Raw genomic sequence first — 21,563 nt, 5'->3', positions numbered from 1 at the left:
CCTAGTGAAGGCAAGAAGGAAGGACCCTGCCTCTGGCTTCAGTGCCCTCTTGCTGTTCCAAATTTGAACAACAGGGAGTCTGGGAGAACTTTCTTAATGCTGTTATCCTCAGAGAAGTCATCTGAAAGTTATTCTAGTTCCTTTTTTTCTAAGCAAATTAGACAAGCCATTACACCTTTATTTCAATTTTGGATGGAAATAATTTTTTTGCATAATTTAGTCAACCTAATTGAATAAATGCACTTGCCATTTATTTTGCTTCGTAAAATTCTTTTTCATATCATTTTGTAAAGGGGGGGAGGGTTTGATTCAATGAATCTATCATTTTGGGTAAATTGTTACAGCTTGCCTGAAAACTGAGTCTATAGCAGTTTCTTTCTTAGTGAAAAGGTAAAAAAAAAAAAAGCCAATTCAATGTCAAAAATAGCATGTAAGTAGCATAAATATATTTCACTCATTTAATAGTATCTTTGATCTTACAACTGATGAGATTAGTAGGATAGCATATAAAATTGCTTTCGTAGTATTCTTAAGGAGATATAAATAAACAGTATAAACTGTTACCATCATAATGTTCTTACACAAGGGAAATCTTCCAAAGTTATGATTTTCTTTTCACTTACCAAAACAATACCCTTTGGTCACTTTTGCTGGGTCTTGGCACAGTAAATTCTAAAAATCAGAATTTGAATCTTTATAAAAATCATCCATTGAAAAGCAGAATATTTTAGTCTTTAGTTCTCAAAAAAAAAAAGAAAGAAAAAAATTTCTTCAAAATCAACAAGTTTCAACATTTAAATATAAAATATTCGTACCATCATGTACATGATTTTTTTTTTACCATTGTCCTTTTCATCTTAGGAAGAACTTGTATATATTGAAAACTTTAGTAATTTTCCCCTTAATAAGTGACAAAGAGGGAACAAAACAAGATAAAAGGTTGTTATTCTAGACAGTTTCATTTAGCATAATTTCAACTTTCAAATCATAGGAACATAAATGAATGTCCTACTTCTGAGTTAAAAGTACTTGACTACTTTGTGGGATGTTTTGTGCCAATTTTTTACTAAATTATCTTGGTCGCCGTTGCTAGGTAACACCACTGGCTTCCAGCAGCTGAAAATGGAGAGGGTAGCAGGGAGCAATTCGGCATTATTAGCATTTGACTAATAAGGTTGTGTGTTTTTTAACGGTATATCTTAGCATCTGCCCCCCCTTTTTCCAGGAAATGTCATTGTCTATGGCGATACAATCGACATTTACACCACACTAGAGATGCTCTTACACCTTGGCGTGAGGGGCTCCAACATCCACCTGGTGCAGCCCCCGCCCACTTCCAACATCACCTGCATCAACAACTATTCGCTGGAAAGCGCAGTGGAAGACGCGCTGCAAGCAGCTGGGGTTACCATTCACCAGGATGCGCTCCTGGCTCAGTGGAACGATGGCGAAGACCCAGACCCTATTAGCAGCGCCAGCTTCACCACGCCCACCAAGCCTTTCAAACTTCCGTGCTCCGTAAGTAGGTCCAGGGAACCTCCCTCGCTGCCTCCAGACTTGAGGTCTGAAAGATGGTGGATGGTGAATTTACAGTCACGATTTGGGGGGTTGCTTTCTAATTGTTCAGTTTATCTATTGCTGAGTAACAAACTTAGTGGTCCTGGGGGCTCAGCTGGGCAGTTCTCACTGGAGGTCTCTCATGTGGTTGGTCAGACCATGGGTGAGGCTGGAATCATCTAGGAGGTATGTTCACTCATGTCTGGCTGTTGCTGCTAGATGAGCTTAAGTTACAGTTTTGACCAGAGCACTTACCAATGGCCACTTCATGTGACTGGGTTTCCTCTTACTATGGTGACTTGGTTCTAAGAGCATCTGGAAAGAGAGAGAGAGAGAGAGAGAGAGAGAGAGAGAGAGAGAGAGAGAGATCACCTTTCCTGCCCCAACCTCGGAAGCCAAGTGGCATCACTGCACCTGCATTGTAGTCACTAGGCCCCTCACTAAGGCTGACCCTTATTATACTCAAGGGGAGGGAATTAGACCTTGCCTCTTCATGGAAGGAATGTCAACGATTTGAAGAGTGCCAACATTGAGAGCTTGCCATGTCCCAGGCACAGTGCTGAATGCTTGCAGTGCATTCTGTCACCTCCGCACAACAGCTCTGTAAAGGGAAGCATCCCATTTTACAGATGAGAACATCGTGGCTCCAAGTAGGTAGTGTGCAGGGAGACCAACCCAGATCAGCAGGGCCCTTAAGTCTATGCTGCTGTTAACCTCTTAAGATTCTGGAAATACCACTAGTGAGTCTTTCTCCATGGAATAGAGACATAGGAGATATATAGAGTGCCTTTTTTTTGAGGAGGGGGCGGGGAGTGTAATGGCTCAACTTGCAACCTGTATCCTCAGAGTTGCCAGTTCAGGAGATTACAGAAACCAGCAGGGAGAAGAGGGGATAGTTAGGGCAGACCAGGCCTGCAGGGGAGGGTAGTTGGGCCTAAACGGGCAGTCGGACATCCCTCAAGGGGTCCCAGATTGGAGAGGGTACAGGCTGGGCTGTGGGACACACACACCACCCCCGCCCCCCATGCACGAATTTCATGCACTGGGCCTCTACTTAGGCAAGAGAGAAAAAAAATGTTTCCGAATTGGAAAGGAAGAAGCAAAATATCACTGTTTGCAGATGACATGATATTATGTATAGAAAACCCTATAGACTCTATCTAAAAAACTGTTAGAACTAATAAACAAATGCAGTAAAGTTGCAGGATACAAAATGAATACATAAAAATCTGTTTCATTTATTTACACTAATAACAAACTATCACAAAGAGAAATTAGAACAACCCCATTTACAATTGTATGAAAAAGAGTAAAATAACTAGGAATAAATTTAACCAACGAGGTGAAAGACCTGTATATTGAAAACTATAAGACAATGAAAAAAATTGAATAAGACACAAATAAATGGAAAGCTATTTCATGCTCATGGATTGAATGATTTAATATTGTTAAAATGTCCATGCTACCCAAAGCACTATACAGATTAAATACAATCTCTGTCAAAATTCCAATGGTATTGCCCTAACTGGTTCGGTTCAGTGGATAGAGCGTCGGCCTGTGGACTGAAGAGTCCCAGGTTTGATTCCAGTCAAGGGCATGTACCTTGGTTGCGGGCGCATCCCTGGGGGGGGGGGGGTAGGGAGGGTGGGAGGAGGAGTACAGGAGGCGATGTTTCTAACTCTCTATCCCTCTCCCTCTCTGTAAAAAAATCAATAAAATATATTTTTTAAAATTCCAATGGTATTTTTCACAGAAATAGAACAAACAATACTAAAATTCGTATAGAACCATAAAAGACACTGAATAGCCAAAGCAATCTTGAGAAGGAAGAAGAAAGCTGGAAGCATCCCACTCTCTGATTTCAAACTATATTACAAAGCTATAGTAATTAAAACAGTATGGTATTTGCATAAACACAGAGACATAGATCAGAATAGAGAGCCCAGAAATAAGCCTACACATGGGTAATCAATTAATTTATGACAAAGAAGCCAAGTATATATAATGGGGAAAGTATAGTCTCTTCAATAAATGGTGCTGGGAAAATTGAATGGCCATGTGCAAAAGAATGAAATTGGACCACTGTCTTACACCACACACAAAAATTAACTCAAAATGGATTAAAAACTTGAACATAAGACCTGAAATCATAAAACTACTAAAAGAAAACAAAGGTCACAATTTCCTTAGCTTAGGTCTTTGTAAAAAATGTTTTTTATTGATTTCAGAGAGGAAGGGAGAAGGAGAGAGAGATAGAAATATCAATGATGAGAGAGAATCATTGATTGGCTGCCTTCTGCATGCCCCACACTGGGAATCGAGTCCACAACCCAGGCATATGCTCTGACTGGAAATCGAACCGTGGACTATCGGTTCATAGGTCAACACTCAACCACTGAGCCATGCTGGCCAGACCTTAGCTTAGGTCTTGGCAATCATTTTTTTTAATCTGACAGCAAAAATAGACAAGTGGGATTACATCAAACTAAAAAGTTTCTTCATAGCAAAGGAAACCATAAAAAAAGTGAAATAGCAACCCACTTAATGGAAGAAAATAACTGCAAATTTTATGTCTGATGAGCTAATATCCGAAGTAGATAATGAACTCATGTAACTCAATAGCAAAAAAACCTCCAAGCAATTTCATTTTAAAATAGGCAGAATATCTGAGTAGGCATTTTTCCAAAGAAGGCATATAGGTGGCCAACAGGCACATCAAGAGATGCTCAATATCACTAATTATCAGGGAAATGCAAATCAAAATCACAATGGGATATCACTTCACACTTATTAGAATGATTATTATAAAAAAGACAAGAAATAAAAAGTTTTGGTGAGGATGTGGAGAAAGGGACTTTTATGCACTGTTGGTGGGAATGTAAATTGGAGCAGCCACCATGGAAAACTGTATGGAGGCTCCTTAAAAACTAAAATAGAACTACCCTATGATCCAGCAAATTTAGTTCTGTGTATTTGTCTAAAGAAAATGAAAACACTAATTTGAAAAGATATATGCATCCCACATTTATTGTAGCATTATTAGCAGTAGCCAAGATATAGAAACAACCTAAGTGGATGAATGATAAAGAAATCATGATACACACACAAAATGGAATATTATTCAGCCATAAAAAGAATGAAACCTTGCCAGTTAGGACAACATGAAAGGAACTTGAGAGCATTATGCTAAGTGAAGTAAGTCAGACAGAGAAAGACAAATACAGTATGATCTTTCTTATATGTAGAATCTTGAAAAATACAGCAATCTTATTGATACAGTGAACAGATTAGTGGTTGCAAGAAGCAGGGAGTGGAGGTGGGAGAAAGGAGTGAACTGGTTTGTTTGTTTTTTTTTAGTTTAAATTGAGGTACATTTTGTTAAAAAGAAATGTTTGTCAGAATGCATATTGAATGAGGTTTATCAGATTGGTGACTCTTGATTTGCTAACAGGGAGTTTTGCTCTTCCTAATCTGAATTATAAATATAAGTATAGTTAAATACTTACTTGGAACAACATCAGTGTGACCAGATGTTTTTACTTCATGTTTTATCCAATATGCAGTATTCAGTTGGCATTGCAGGAGCACATGAATTGTATTTGAGAGAGCTGTAACTTCAAGCACATGTTTCCATGAACATTGTTAGATTTGCTTTTCCATCAAGTCCACACACTCCTATGAAACCTCAAAGGTAGCCAAATTGCGAATGCCTACACCAAAACAGTATAAAGTAATACTATTGCAATACTAGTAATTTTTTAAAAACTAAGGAAAACAAGAATTAGTAGATCAAATGTGCTATTTAACAAAAAGTAGGTTTAATTAGGAAAAGAACTGTTTAGGTAGAAGAACTTTTGTGGAGATAGTGAGGGGACTTTGAACATTTTTGAAGGCTCAAGAGGTTTATGCTGCTGTTTTTTATATATAACTAGAAACCTGTTGCACGAAGTTTCGTGCAATAGACTTTCACCTGGCTGCCAGCAGCAGTTTTCCGCCAGCACCAGTTTTCCTCTGGCCACCCGCCAATCAGAGCGCCTCCCGCCAGCGCGATCGGCTACCCCGAGAGGAACTCCGATCCGGGAGGTGCTCCGATCGGCGGGTGGCCAGAGGAAAACTGGTGCTGGCGGAAAACTGCTGCCAGCAGCCACGCAATCGGCCACCACCAGCGTCTTCCACCGGCCCCACGGGTCCTTCTGCAGCGTTGGCCTAATGGCCGGTGGGAGGAGCGGGAGTCAGGGACTCGCGAGTCCCCGCCCCCCGCTCCTACCGCCAGCCAATCGGCCACCCTGAGTCCCGCCCCCCGCGCCTCCAGCCGGCCCAATCATGGGCGTAGCGGAGTGATGCAATTTGCATATTGCCTTTTTATTATGTAGGATTGTAATTCAAATCAAATGGCTTTCTATATTTTTGTTCTGAAGATAATACAATTTATTTAGATAATAAAAAAGGATATTTGGGACATCCGCAAAGATATAGAAATTAATACAATTCTAAAGAACAGTGGGTTGAAATAAAGAAATAAAAAGGGAAATTAGAAAATTCTTTGAGATGAATTAAAACAAAAACTAAACATAACCAAAACTCATGAATATAGCAAAAGTAGTGTTCATGTAACAGAGTGAAATGCTTGCCCTCTCTGACTCTATCTTAATTCTAGCTACATTTTCCCCATGACCTCAGGCAAACAGCTCTTCTTACAAATAGGCTATTCACTAGAGGAATTCTGTTTAAGGCTTAAGTTTTTGCAAGAAGGGAAGGTTGATTTTAACATCTAAAAAAATCAATCAATGCAATACACCATCTTATATAATAAAAGGCTAATATGCAAATCGACTGAATGGCAGAACGACTGGTCACTATGAGGCACACTGATCATCAGGGGGCAGACGCTCAATGCAGGAGCTTCCCCCTGGTGGTCAGTGTGCTCCCATAGGGGGAGCGCTGCTCAGCCAGAAGCCAGACTCACGGCTGGCTAGTGCAGCGGCAGTGGCAGGAGCCTCTCCTGCCTCCATGGCAATCGGACACCCCTCCAAGCACTCCCAGACTGCGAGAGGCCACAGGCCAGGCTGAGGGACCACCCCCCGAGTGCACAAATTTTGTCCACCAGGCCTCTAGTATTACTATAATTACTATAATAAAAGATAAAAACATGTGCATGTGGTCATCTAAGTAGATACAGATATGGTGTTTGACAAAATCCAGTACCTTTTGTGAGAAAAACATTCACCATACTCTAAGTATATGGGAGGTATCTCAACCCAATAAAAAGCTTATACAAAAAATCCCACAGCCAGTGTCATACTTAATAATGTAGACTGAATACTCTCTCCTTCATATAAGAAACAAGACAAGGATACCCTTGTACTGGAGGTCCTAGTCAGCATGATTAAGGATGCAAAAGAAGTAAAAGTCATGTGAATTATAAGGAGAGAAATAAGACTGATACTGTTATAATTAGCTAATTATTAATAATAGGAAATAAGCAAAGGGGGAAGCCAGACATTATAGGTGTGTCATTTGGGCAGCTTCACCAGGAAGCTGCCACTTTGCACTCCCTGGGGAACCACCATCCTATTCCCTGCAAAACACTGGGAGAAGGGATCCAACAAAGGGAAAATAGGCACATACCCAGTAAAGTTGGAGTAACATAGGGAAAATACTTGCCCATCAGTCTTACCTGGAAACAAAAATCATTGGCCATAATGGGTGTGGCTACTACAAACCCATGAAAATTTGAGAATACAGAATCTCCTAAACAAAAGAGTTCTCTCTCTGGTGCTCTTGACTTTTAACTCCTGGGACTCTGTTGTTCCTGCTTCCTTGCATTCATTCACCTGTGTTTCCTCCATAGCCATGTGGCCCTGCAGATCCCACATGCAATGGACTGGTGGACTGCAACAGGGAACACAAACTATGCCAGCCTGATGCTGGGCTGGACTCTGCTCCAACATGGAAAGGAAACTCTAGACACTGACTATGATTTTAGCTCCACTGAAACCCCAGCTACACTTCTATATTTTTATATGAATGGGAAATCTATTTTTATACAGATGGGAAAAGAGTATAGGAGAGAGAAAAGAGGAGTGAGGAGACAGAAAGATTCAGAATCAGAGACAGACTCAGAGAAAAATGTTTTTCTTCGGTCATTGAGTAAGAGTTATAAAACAGGAAGAATTTTAGAGATTCAAAAGAAATAAGCTGCCTGAGATGGGAGTAACTGGGATAGGGTTAAATAGCTGAGTGAACTGACACAGAGAAAAGGAGAAAGATCCTTTTGGCTCCCTGAGTGAGAATAAAAGGCTTTACTGAGATGATGGACCTGAGTCTGGCACTGTCCAATAGAGCTTTCTTTGATGATGGAAATGGTTAATATTTGTGTTGTCCAATATGGCAGCAACTATACAGCTGTAGCTTTTTAGCATCCTATATAATAAACCCGAATATGCAAATAAACCCAACAGCAGAATGACCGGTCACTATGATGTGCACTGACCACCAGGGGGAGGCAACTGGCATTGGCGATTGGGGAGCGGGGCCAGCCAGCGGGCAGTGCCAAGCCGCCAGCCAAAGCGGGTGCCAGCGGGGGGCCCCCCAATTGCCCCACCCGCCAGTTGCCCCACAGATCAGCCCTGATCACTGGCCAGGCCTAGGGACCCTACCCTATATATTGGGAACAGTCTCTTAGATTTAAAAATTAAAACCTGGCAAGGCTACTCTAACACTGAAAAACAGGATGATGCAGCAATGACATGCATGGATTCTGACTTGCACATTTTGTGGTCAGCCCTGATTCTGACACTTATAACTGTGTGACAAAACCAATTATTAACTTCTCTCTGCTTCAGTTTTTCCACCCATAAGATGGGGAAAATGGTACTACTGCCTCAGAAGGGTCATATTATGTACTACTTCTTATAATCAGGGCAAAACAATGTAGCTGCCCATACAACAGCAAGATGCCTTTCGCCTTTATGAAAAGTATGGTCACTGGTCCATGCAGTGTCCTGGATTGCAAGAAGGATGTCCAACTGCCAGTTTAGGCCTGATACCCATCCCCCGAGGCAGTCAGACATCCCCCAAGGGTGCAGACCAGGCTGTGGGGACCCCCTTCTCCCCTCCCATGTGTGAATTTTGTGCAAAGGGCCTCTAGTTTGAAATAAGCTACTACTGTTACCCGATGAGGCTCCGGGCCCAGAATGGGTCTACCTCAGTGTAGTGTGTGAGTTCTTGACTTCATGTAGGAAAGATTTCACAGTATGAATCCAGGTGATTTTGAGAGTACATTTATTAAAGCTGGGCACAGTGAAACAAAGGAAGGATTTAGGGTAAAGAAATAACTAGAGAGAGCTTAACTGGTGCTCTTCTTTGGCTCTCTAGGAATTTATAGGAAAGAAGTGAGCCAAGGTGGGGCTGCCATTAGGTCACTGGGAAGTAAAGGTCACAGTGACAGAAGTGAGCCAATGAGGGGCTGCTTTTATCTCACTGGAAAGTTAGAGGAAAAGGGGGCCTTGGAGACAGGATCAGGGGTAAGCCCAGCATGAGTTGCCATTGCCCACTGCTCCCCTGGTTGCAAGTCTCAGGGGGACCCTGAGAGTTAGGGGGAAATAAAATTTTCATGCCTGAGAAGGGGCATGAGCGTGCTCTAGAGCAAACCCACACTTGAGTTTTTGTCTTGAGGGTTTTTATGTTTCTTTTGCAAGGGAGAACCTTAGGGGAGGATTTCCATGGAATATTCATCAGCTCTCCAGGTGAGTTTTTAATGTGCTGATGCATCAAAATGAGTGTAGAGGAGAGTTTGGGATTATTATTTGGTCTGCTTTACTGTTTTACTCTTATCTTGGGTCTGTCTGGTTCCAATCAGGATTTTGTTATTTGTTTGCCTGATTTCCTCTGTCCTTGGTTTAGGGAAGATAAGGTCTTGTAATTCACTAGCTAGGAGTAAGTTGTTCAATTTATTTGGCCTTGTTTAATTATCTTGTCTCAGTTTCCCTATTCCACTTGCCTAGGAATTTCCCTAGCTTCTTACTATCCTCCCTCAGTACAACTGTGGGTCTGGATTTTAAAGTTTGTTTACTTTTAATTAATTTAGATTTAAATTTACATAGTTATGCATGACTAATCTCTATCACAGGATTATTCATCATTCATGTACCATTCATGGGTGTAGGGAAGGGATGTGAGCGAGGGTTACCTTTGGCCCAGAACAGCTAATTTTTATACAGAATGAGGCAAGTGAGGTGGGTAAAGCAAGCTTGTGAAGGAAGCAGAGAGGTGGCCATCAGTATGATAAGGATCCATGTCATGTTTTTATTTTTAGCATGCTTTAAATAAGGTGGCAAACTATATTTAGGTAAGAATAAAATGATTAAACTTACCTCAACTGCTTCAACAGCAAACGGAGGGCTTAAAAACAACTAACTTGCACTGCTTTAATGATGTTCAACATCAACTTAGAAGAAGATGTTCAGATGAGCATGAGAAAGCATTGAAATTTGGGCAGAGAGTGGAGGGGGCATACCGATCACTTCTAAGGAGTATGCAGAGGGCTTTGTGACCATTGATAGGTACCCCATAAATATTTATTGAATGACTGTGTGCCATATCAGGGTAGAAAGCAACAAGGGAGGAGTCCAGACATGGTCGATGCTGAGGCTGATGGAACTCTCATCTTCTCTGGGGCATCTTGCAGGTCATGCTTTAGGGGTTTAAAAGGCCAGGAATTATGGGGCAATTTGACAACTCAAGATTAGATGAGGTGACCTTAAGAAGGAACCTAGAGAGACCTACATGTCAGACACATGAATAAGAAGAGGAAAATGGAATGAGGCTGAGATAGAGTTATTTTAAATATAGAAGAATGAGCCCTAGCCGGTTTGGCTCAGTGGATAGAGTGTCAGCCCTTGGACTGAAGCGTTGTGGGTTTGATTCCAGTCAATGGCATGTATCTGGATTGCAGACTCAATTCCCAGCCCCATGAGGGAGGCAACCAATCAATGTGTCTCTCTCACATAGATGTCTTTCTCTCTCTGTCTCTTCCCCTCCTTCCCACTCTCTAAAAATCAATGGAAAAATATCCTCAGGTGAGGATTAACAATAAGTAAGTAAATAAATAAATAAATAATACTAGTAAAATATAGAAGAATATGGGGAAAGTGGTGTCCCCTGAATTGTAAACCTCTTTGTTGGGAAAAAATATTGACTCTTATGATAGTTATTTCATCATTTGGCATCCTCTCCACTGGATATCTAGATTGAGTGATAAAAAAAATAAAAGAGTGACACTGGTTGGTCATAATTTGTTCTTCATAGCAAACAGGAGTCTCTCTCTCTCTCTCTCTCTCTCTCTCACACACACACACACACACACACACACACACACACACACACGATTATGACAAACTTTTAGTAGACCTAGATTTTTTGTGTGTTCCCCAAATAATAAAATGCCCTGTTGATTGTTCACACTCTTGGGAAGGTAAAGAGTGATAACTAAGTAACAATGTAATTGTTCACTTGGTAGGTATTCTTTAGCTTCTGTGAGAAGAATGTGGATTATGAAACATTTAAAGCATTAAATGATGCATGTCTTGTCTATGATGGCCGACTTGTGATTGATACGAACTTTCACACCAACGACATAGCCATCAGAGCTGCTGGCTCCCTCACCAAATTCTCCAATAGATATTACTCAAGTGAGTGGTCTCACAGCAACTTCAGTTCCAAAGAAGTTGGCTTCCAACTGGCAGCAGCTATGCTCTGTCTCTTTGATCCAACCCTCGAGCCTGTGATCGAGCCACCGGCTGATCTTGACCGACTCATTCCCATGTACAAGGCAGCCAAGATCCGAGGTGTGTGGTAAGCCACCTTCTTCCCCCTGATGAAGCCACCAGTTGGGTCTGGGTAGTGCTCAGGGCAGTCCTCCATCTTTCTCTTAGGCTTGGTGGGGAGAGTTCTCTGCACAGAAACAGAGGAAGGTGCTCACTCACATTTTTTAAGCATTTATTATGGGCATAGCATTATTATTATTATGGTCCTTGGCAATTTTAGCATTTATTATAGACTATATAATAACTGTGTTTAAACAGACTGGAGCATGATCAGTGACTTGCCCAGAAGTTACTCACAACTGGTCATAATGGTACAATGCTTTGACATCTTCCCAAACTTTCATTCTCACTGTAAGTTCAGAGATAAAGAGACCCTTCCAAGCATCCCAGGCCTTAGCTGCTATCTGGATGGATAAGCCAAACCATTTGCAGCTGTAAACAGTTACATTCATCTGTTAAGCCTTGTTGACCTCTAAGAAGATCATATGAGTAACACAGGATTTCTTTATGTTTGAGAGTTGAGAGATACCTTTGGAAATAGTGTCTTTGAATGTTATAAACCTTCTACTAGAAAAAAAAATGCATATACTTACAAAATTTTGTTTACTTCCAAAAGGTTGAAGGACTAATACCCAAAACCATCCATAGACCCCCTAGGGTGTCCATGGACCCTAAGCCAGTAAATAGACATCAGACTAAAGAGACAAAAGCCCTATATTCCAGATCTTATCTTTTCCTACCTATCTAAATGGCCTCAGAGAAGTCCCGCTCTGCTCCTCATTCTCGATGAGACCATGGGAAAGAGGAAGAGAAGGGATGGGTGTCAGAGACCAGAGTTAGGTCAGGCTCATACTTCTGGGACAAACTAGAAATATTAATACTTTGATAATGATAGTTTTCTAAAACATGGAACAAGAAATTTATTGATTTTCCTTATAACACTTTTAGAATATTTTTTAAATATTGGAGGCATGATGGGGAAAACCATTGCAACATTTAGACTCTAAAGGTCTTGGTTTGGCTTTGGCAGGTAGAGTAACAGGAATTATGAGAAATCAAAGGATACACAGGATCAGCTTAGCACATCTTCTTGGAGCACTGTTGGCTACATTACGGGGTATAATGGTACATTCACACTGATTTTGTTAAGTAAATCCCAAATATCCCAGTCCTTTAGTGGGAATGTTTGAGTAGCATACACCATTTTAGGCATCTCCATTTGTCCTGTAGTACCGATATAAGCTCACTCACCTTATTAACATGTTACCTACCTTATTAACAACTAAATTAAAATGTGGAAAACTTGCCATTTCCTCTAGGAGGCATTCTTCCTGGGTCTTATCATTATCTGCATATCAGCAAGCCTGCCATTCCATCTCCCTTGGAGGTACAAATGGCCCAGCCTGATTGTGTAAGTATTATTACTAAATTTCCTTTAACTTTCAAATATAACACTTTGTGTACAGGGGTGAAAATTATTTGTTCAGATCTTTAGTGTAATGTATTGGTTCATGCATCAGAAAGCCACTGCAGTAGCCAGTCCTCAAGATGGCCCTCAATGACTCCTGCCTCTTGGTATTCATGCCCCTGTGTGCACCCCTACCACACTGAATAGGGCTGACCTCTGTAGCCAACAGGATTTTGTGGAAATGACAGTTTGAGACTTCCGGTGCCAGGTCACGAAAGATATTACAGCTTCTAACTTGCACCACTCCCAGTTTATACAAGCTTATTGTTTTGAGCCACTAATTGTTTTTTTAATAGATTTGTTTAAAGAGCAGTTTTGGGTTCAAAATAAAATTGAGAGAAAAGTACAGAGATTTCCCATATACCCCAGCTCCCATTCATGCATACTGTCCCCATTATCAACATCCCCAATCAAAGTGGTACATTAGTTATGATTGATGAACTTACATTGATACATCATTACCACCCAAAGTCTATAGTCTACATTAGAGTTGTATATTCTAGGGGTTTGGACAAATGTATAATGACATGTATCCATCATTACAGTATCATACAGAGTAGTTTTACTACCCTAAGAATCCTCTGTGCTCTGCCTCTTTAGCCCTCTCTCACCCTTAACTCCTGGCACCCACTGATCTTATACCATCTCCATAGTTTTGCCTTATCCAGAATGTCATATAGTTGGAATTGTGTAGTATGTAGCCTTTACAGATTGGCTTGTCTTTTTCAAATTTAATTTAATTTTTTCCATCGCCATTTATCCCTCTATGCCCTCTTCCACTTCCCTCTTTCTCTCCCTCCCTCCCCATTTGTTTCTTTCACTTTGTAATATGTATTTGTGCTACATGGCTTGATAGCTCATTTGTTTTTAGTGCTAAATAGCATTCCATTATCTGAATGTATCACAGTTTATTTCTTCATTCGCCTAATGAAGGACATTAAGCCACTAAGTTTTGAGGTAACCTGTGATACATCAATAGATAACTAAAATAACTACCTTTGTGGCAACATAGCAAGTAAATTGCTTAGGGTTTGGAATGCCCATGAAACCCTGTTGTTCTCCGGCCCTCCCTGAATTACACAAGAAGGACCATCCAGAAGATGCAGAAGTGTAATGAGGGGACGTCCCTGAGTTTCAGATAACCAGAAGGACACATGTGGTTGGTCAGTTGGCAAGCTCCTTAAATAAGATTCTCTGACAGATGGTCCCAAAGTGGTGTTTGTGGTCAACTGGGAGTTTTCTTTCTGATGTGTCATGTTTGCTTTTTTTGTCAGTGAGTCAGACACTGGAAGTTGGCAACGTAACCTCTGTTCCCATTTTTGTATCCTGAGTATTTTGGGGTGTTAATGATAATGACCAAAGTAATCACATTTCCCAGATTTCCTTGAGAATAGAATCAGCCCTGTGGCAGGTTCTTGTCAATGAGATGTAGGTGAATACTATTGGAAAATTCCTCAAAAGGGAGAGAAACTCAAACTGTACAGACTCTTGGCCCCTCGCCCTTCTCCCTTCAGAAAATTGGAATCCCAGCTCTTCCATATACTTCCCATGGGCTTTGGAGAAGTTATTAAACTTCTCTGGGTGTCTGGGATTCTTAGGGATCATATATAGAGTAAAACAGGTGACCCATCAGTGGTGGATGTTGTTAATCATAGTTTTAGATAAATAATGAAATCTGTTTCCTCCAGGGAAACGGCAAATGCTCTGTGTTTAAACCTTATTTGCCTTGGGCCTCTCCAAGACTCTTTTAGGGGTACTTTTTACATGTGGTCTGATGAAAATTTTTCTTACAAATAAAGGATCGAAGCAAATGATGTTCCAGTTTCCGTTGCTATGTAACAGAAATGAAGCAGCCATTTGATTCTGCTCAGATTCTGTGGGTCAGGAATTCAGACAGGACACAGTGGGAAGGGCTTGTCACTGTTCCACAATGTCTGGAGCCTCCGCTCAGAGGACTTGAAGGCTAGAGGCGACACAATGGTTGGATCCTCTGAAGGGCTGGAATGATTCAAACACAGGGAGTGCTGACCAGAGCATCACACCTGAGCTGTCCGTGTGACCCGGGCTTCCTCATAGCCTGGCAACCTCAGAGTAGTCAGATTTCTTAGGGCTCTGAGTGCAAGTTCCACTAGCAAGTAGAAGCTGCATTGCTTCCCATGGCCGGCCTCGAAAGTCACACAGCACTACCCCCTTCCCGCCCTCGGTTGGACCAGTCACAGCCCACCAGGATTCAAGGAGAGGGGCCGTAGAGTTCATCTCTCCGTGGGAAGAGTGTCAAGGTCTTACTGTAGAAGACTGTGAGGGATGGAGGATATTGTTGTGGCCGTCTTTGTAGAGTACAATCTGCCACTGATGAGATGGGGCATTTCATGAACAGGGTGAAGCCCAGATGATGTGTTCAGAGGCTGAGCACTTTGTTCATCGTCAGTAAATAACTGGAGCCAAAGATGTTCAAGAGCTGAAAAATACTGGACGTGGTTTCAGACAGAACCAGATTCTTCAAGGACACTGTGATTTCCTACACGCCGTGTCCTTTATTTATGAACCAGGGCTGTCTCTGAATAAAGGCAGAGGAGGAGCCAAAGGGGATTTTTAGGGAATGAGGGTCTTAATAAGAATGCCACTGGAATGGATTCTTAGGCTGGCACTAGGATGGTATGTGAACAGGATCCCTGGCTTTAATGAACCATTTTGCCTGGTGTGCCTCCTTTTTAATAAGTACAGAAGATCTAAACAGATTTTTTTTTCCGTTTTATTGTCCAAGAAAAAAAAATGTAGGAAGGTTCCATGGCAATCTTTTGGAGTTGGAATTAATTTGATGAAGTAGAATTGTTGCCAAAATTGTCAGGCAGTCACCTACATATAGCCAGTTGATCAAGGGTGGAGCTATTGCACAATATTTCACCAAAGAAAGAAAATTACTATTTTTACCATAAATGTAGTACAGATTTCGGACTTCCGTAGCACTCATGAATTGGAATGTTTAAGTCAGAAGTTTATTAATTCATGAGCTCTCTGAGAGGTAGTCTGACAAAAGGAATAAAAGGGACCTCAAGTCGTCTCTGTAATGAACTAATCTTTACAGATTCCAGTCCACATGCTTTGTTGGCTATACACCACCGAGTAAAGGAATTTGTCACAACAAGTTCTGCTGTGGATGCCGTTAAATTTAAAATTGTGCATTTATCACGAGACTTGGGAACTCAATTTCTTGCACACCAAGTTTGATTAATCCTGTGTCTTCCATTTGGCATAAATTCCAGAGCCCTTTCCCAACTTTTGTCAAAATCATAAAGGAACTTGAAAGGGTGATTGTATCCAAAGAAAGGAAAAGGAAACGCACCAGAACCAGTTACTTCATTAAAGTCTTAAATTCAGGATCCAAATTTCCTAACAACTTGCTTATATACATCAAAGGAGAAACTGGACACACACCCCAGAATTAGAAAGTGTGTGAAACCATCATCATTACTCCTTAGGATCCCTCATGGGATGGCAGAGCTGGAAGCTGCCTTGTCATTAGTGGAGCGATTTTCTGCGAGGAGAGGCAGGCTTTTCCCAATCTGTGAGGCACCGTACAGGAATGACCTAAGAAATGTAGATGGGCCTGGCCCTCCAACGGTAATCTGTCTGAGAAACCCATCTGTAGGTGAATTATCCTTAACGTCAGTACAAAAATGTTGATGTGTTCCAAATTCCCAGAATGCTCCCCACCTCCACTGAGTTAACAGAATGTCACATCTCATGAAGTGGACACAATTACTTGTTTTATTAATATTAGCCACCATAGCACAAGTCATTTCTTTCTCTACAGTGCGACCACCTTTTACATTCTTTAAGCCCTCATAGCCATGATGTGTGAAAACATACAGAGGCAACCCAAAGATTAGAATTCAATTTTTAAATTAAAAAGTAAGACCAAAAAAAGCCCCCAAACAAACAGATCGTGATAAAAAGTCATTGAGAACGATGCTGACAAGGTGGCCCTCTTGGACCCGGCTGACACCCAAGGGCACATCTGCTCAGACTCCTTGCTGTCGGCCAGCAGCCTCGTTGGGCTCCACCTCACGGTGGCCCAAACCATCCCCGCTAAACACAGGGTCCTTGTGAGCGGAAGGTGGAGTGTTTAGTGAAAGGCTGCCAGGTCAAAACTTTGTCAGCCACATGGGCACATCTCATGGGGTGCCCCTTTGATGCCTGGGTTCCCTTTCTTAATCATCCAGCATAAAGAAATTTTAAGGAGGAGGAGGGGTCATGACCTTGTGGGATGGTTGACTCTGCTCTCCGGTGAACCCTGGAGAGACCTGGTGCTAAAACTGTGCCAAAGCTGTTGACAGGGCCCTCTCTCCTGGACCCCCAGCCACCCTCCCACCACGGCGAGGGAGTGGCCCCTCCTCAGGCACTCATTCAACTTTTCTAAGGCATCCCTACTGCAAGGGGCTTCCCGGCCTAAAGCTGCGGCACCAACTCAAATGGTATTTAAGTCTTGCATCAGGTGTTAGGACGGTGCATGGGGGGCACATTCTTTACTCTCATAGGTCTCCGTGTATTTAATTCAGAAATAGTGTTTGCTATGATGGAGTTGATGCCAAAGATTATTCTGTGATGCCAAGTGCCCCAGCCTGGTGTGTTCATTGCTCCATTTGAGAAGTCAAGAATTCCTGAGGATGCCCAGATGGTGTGGCTCAGTGGTTGAGCATTGACCTAGGAACCAGGAGGTCATGGTTCAATTCCCATTCGGTTGGGGCACGTGCCCAGGTTGCGGGCTCAATTCCCAGTGTGGGGTGTGCAGGAGGCAGTTGATCAATTATTCTCTCTCATCATTGATGTTTCTATCTCTCCCTCTCCCTTCCTCTCTGAAATTAATTATATATATATATATATATATATATATATATATATATATATATATATATATATTCCTGAGGAAACAGATCTGAATTTAAAAGTGTGTGAGGTGATCTGGGACCAGAGAAATGCTGTGGAAAGAACTAAGGGTAAGGGGGTGATTCGATAAGGACACCAGAAAGTCTGCTGCCTGTGGCTCAAGCTGACTTTTTCCAAACTCTTCTCCTGACAAACCCTACCCTGTCACAGTTCCTCCTCCCTCCCTCCCCTCCCTCCCTTCTTCTCTCCCTCCCTTCCTTCCTTCCCTCTTTCTTCTTCTGCTTTCTGTTTCATTTCTCTTCCTCTCAATTTTTTTCATCAAAAGTCTAGTTCGTTGCCACAGCACAGCCAGAGTATTTAAAAATGACTTATCATTTTAGAAGTGGTAGTCATTGTTTAAAAAACTAGAAATGCTACATAGTCAAATGAACAGAAAGAGAAACAACAAAAATGACCCAGTCTCCCAACCTCAGAAAATGACATTTGTTAAAATGTTGATTAAAAAAGGAATTATCTGTACATTTTTAAACTGCTTCTATAGTATAAAATGTACTGTGAACATATTTCCCTGTTATGAAATAGAGTTTATAACAGGGGATGTGTTGTACCTTATCATTAGGATGTACCATTGTTCTGTTAGGTAATGCCTTGCTGAATTGTTTTTTAATTCTTTGCTATGCAGGTAGATTTTCTCTCTGTATCCATCCATCTCTATGAATGGTGGGCAGCTTGCACCCCCCAACCCTTTTACTAAGTTATGTTTGCTCTCCCTCCCACCCCAAATGCCCAATTTCTCACACATACTTGGGGTTGGCCCAGGATTTACCTGATATCCCTCCTGTAAACCTCACCTTGTACCTTCTCGGGGTTTTTGCAATATGATATCCAAACACCCACCAGTTGCTTCAATATATTTTAAAAATCCAGTTAAACTGTGTGTCCTTGTTTAGACAAAATCCCCAGGGGATGTCCGGGACTAAGTCAATGTTTGGGATCAGTGTAGTCCAACTTGCCTTGGATTTATAAATGCCACATTCAAGTTCAGAGCAAAATCTTAAATCTATATGCACTCAGGAAAGGTTTATTGAGTGTGACCATGAGTCTAAGTTCAGAGTCTGGGGGTAAACTAAAGGTTCATCCACCATCAACAAAACCTATTTGTCTGCTACGGGTTCTCGGTTTGGTTGCCTGAGTCCGTGGGGAGTGTGTCCTGGTTGGTAGGTCAGTCGTCATTAGGGGCTGACATAGAAAAGGTGGTGGTGACATGGAATAGAGTGGCATCTTTCCTTGTCATCTGGGCTTCTATGGCAGTGTCAGCCAGTTTCTAGGGGACATAAAGCGTTGACAATTACAAGGGAAAATGTGGCCTGCAGAATGTGTTTGTGTATTTCTATAAACTTGAACCTTCTCCCTTGAAACAGACCTTCCTAACAGACAAACCTCCCCAAACCAAGCTGCCAGACATTCACCTTTTACTCACTTCCTTTATTTAAGTAAACTTTAAAAAGCTGAAATTCTTTCTGATCATTTTTGACTAGGAGTTTTTCTCAAAACGGTGCTGTGAAAAACTACGAAAATTAGCAGTCTTCACACACATCACAGAGCAGAGTAAACCCAGCCCCACATATTAGCTGTGTGAGGTATTGAGGATTAGAGAATTGGCTGTAACCTAGCAACTAATTTAGAAACTCCGAACGATGCAATCACAGGTTAAAATATCCCGAGGAACACTTAGTCATTAAGTCCAAGTCTGTGCCTTCGGACACAGCTATCTTCTGTTGAGTTTAGTCAATATCTGTTACAGTTATTTGCAACAAGCCATAAGATATAACCTAGTTTGTTATATTTGAAAAATTAATTGCTATGATAAAGTTCCCAATGTTCAGAAATGTTTCTAATGTGTGTGTTTTTTTCTGATCCATTCCCCGCCCCCCCCCCCCCAGGGTACAGAAATAATAACTGGTAAAGCGAAAAAAGGCACTTATTTCCGAATACATATTAACAACTATAAAATAGTGGAGACCATCACATGCCTCTCTAAGGAGCCTTTCCCTACCTCCAATTACATTCGCTTGTTTGGGCAGCACGAGCAAGTCCTCAACAACCTGTGTGCTCGGTTTGAGGACAAGATGATCACAGATCTCTACAGGTAAGTTGGACCGTGCATTGTACTAATGGGAAATGCAATGCCTAGTGTCTTATGAATGAAGGGTGTGTTTTTGTGATGCACCAGATAGCAAAATAGGAATCCATGGGAGAAGCTAGAGTGGCAGAGATTGCATCTATATATATAAAAGCCTAAGCAACCGAATGATCAAACGACTGGTCGACCACTCGCTATGACGCACACTGACCACCAGGGGGCAGACACTCAACGCAGGAGCTTCCCCCTAGTGGTCAGTGCACTCCCACAGTGGGAGTGCCACTCAACTGCCTGGAGGGCACCAGATGCCATGGCTGGCAAGTGCAGCTGCAGCAGCACGAGCCTCTCCCGCCTCTGCGGCAGCGCTATGAGCAGCAGCTGCAGGTGCAGAGGGGCAGGGATGAGCTGGAGCAGCGTGCCACCTGGCCCGGGCTCAGGCTCCTCCCTGGCCACCTGCTACTTCGCGCACTACTACATCCCTTGGGGGATGTCGGACTGCCTGTTTCGGCCCGATCCCCACCAGGGCCTGCAGGGATTGGACCAAAACTGGCAGTCCGACATCCCCTGGATTGTGAGAGGGCACAGGCCAGGCTGAGGGACCCCACTGGTGCACGAATCTGTGCACCAGGCCTCTAGTTCTCATATAATAAATAACATCTGACCACTAGCATTGAGCACTAGCATTGAAGGTGGAGAGTTACATGGGGAAGTACATGGACTCCAGATGTAGCCACACATAGCTCCCATGGCCACGCACAGGCCTGAATTCCAGATGCACCCATGCACGGCCTCCACACCATGGATGGGCCTGGATGCGATGATTTCGAGTTCCTTTGACCCAGGGCTGGTAAGAGCAGTGGTCAGAAGTTTGAGAGGTATTCTGGGAACAGGGTAGGGAAGCACTTAGTCCTGGTGAGAACTCCACAACCACAAACATGCTGTTCATGACCCCAGCTGTCTTCCACACAGCTTGTGCTCAAGCAGGGAAAGGTGGCCATTTGTCTGAGATATTGTTACGGGAATTCTGCACTGGCAGGTTGGTTTGACTGGGTGATCTAGATCTTGGTCTTTCAAATTCTAAAACACTTGTTTATCCTACGACTCTAGGAAGGCTAGAATTTCAGAGTAGAAAGCTACTTCTGGGTGTAGTCTGGTGCTTAGAAAAGAGCATTTTCCTCTATTTCCACTAAAACAAAGTGATGACAGGGCCAGTATACGGTATCTTTTGGCTATTCCCCACCTATTTCTCCAAAGCTACAAACCCCCAGACTCTCCTCAGGCAACTCCAGTCTGCACTGCTCTCCCTCCACTGGAGCCCAGGGTGATGGGCTGCAAAAGAAATTTTGTGTGTGGGCCCTTTAAGAGGGTGCCTGTGTCTCCTGTGGGCTCTGCCTCTCTGTGGCCAATAGAAACCTTACTGCTTGTCACAGCTGGATTCTATGTGGGCCCCTCTTCCTGGCTCTGGCACTCCAAGCTGGGGAGCCGAGCTGGGGTTTAGGCTTCATGCCTCTCTGGGCAAGCCCCTTTCTGATCTCTGCCCTTCCTACCAGTCTCAACGTGGCTTCTTCTGTGATACATTCACACAATGGAATACTACAAGGCCCCCCCATCAAAGGAAGGAACTCTTACCTTTTGCAATAGTATGGATGGACCTGGAGATTATTATGCCAAGTGAAATAAG

At 42.4% G+C, this 21,563-nt stretch overlaps 1 protein-coding gene across 1 annotated transcript in view; it reads left to right on the top strand.

Moving 5' to 3' along the window:
* The window catches only part of CFAP61 (cilia and flagella associated protein 61), a gene marked incomplete at its 3' end in the record, with an annotated part of 235,177 nt that overhangs the window by 168,854 nt on the left and 44,760 nt on the right, over positions 1-21,563 (top strand). The window contains exons 22-25 of the mRNA XM_079783836.1: positions 1,226-1,518; positions 11,078-11,405; positions 12,704-12,795; positions 19,683-19,888. Coding sequence (XP_079639962.1) covers positions 1,226-1,518; positions 11,078-11,405; positions 12,704-12,795; positions 19,683-19,888 — 919 coding nt within the window. The remainder of the gene's footprint in view (positions 1-1,225; positions 1,519-11,077; positions 11,406-12,703; positions 12,796-19,682; positions 19,889-21,563) is intronic.

This window comes from Cnephaeus nilssonii (genome assembly GCF_951640355.1).
Source record: "Cnephaeus nilssonii genome assembly, chromosome: 11".
Lineage (NCBI taxonomy): Eukaryota > Metazoa > Chordata > Mammalia > Chiroptera > Vespertilionidae > Cnephaeus > Cnephaeus nilssonii.
This window is presented reverse-complemented; position numbering and strand designations above follow the sequence as displayed.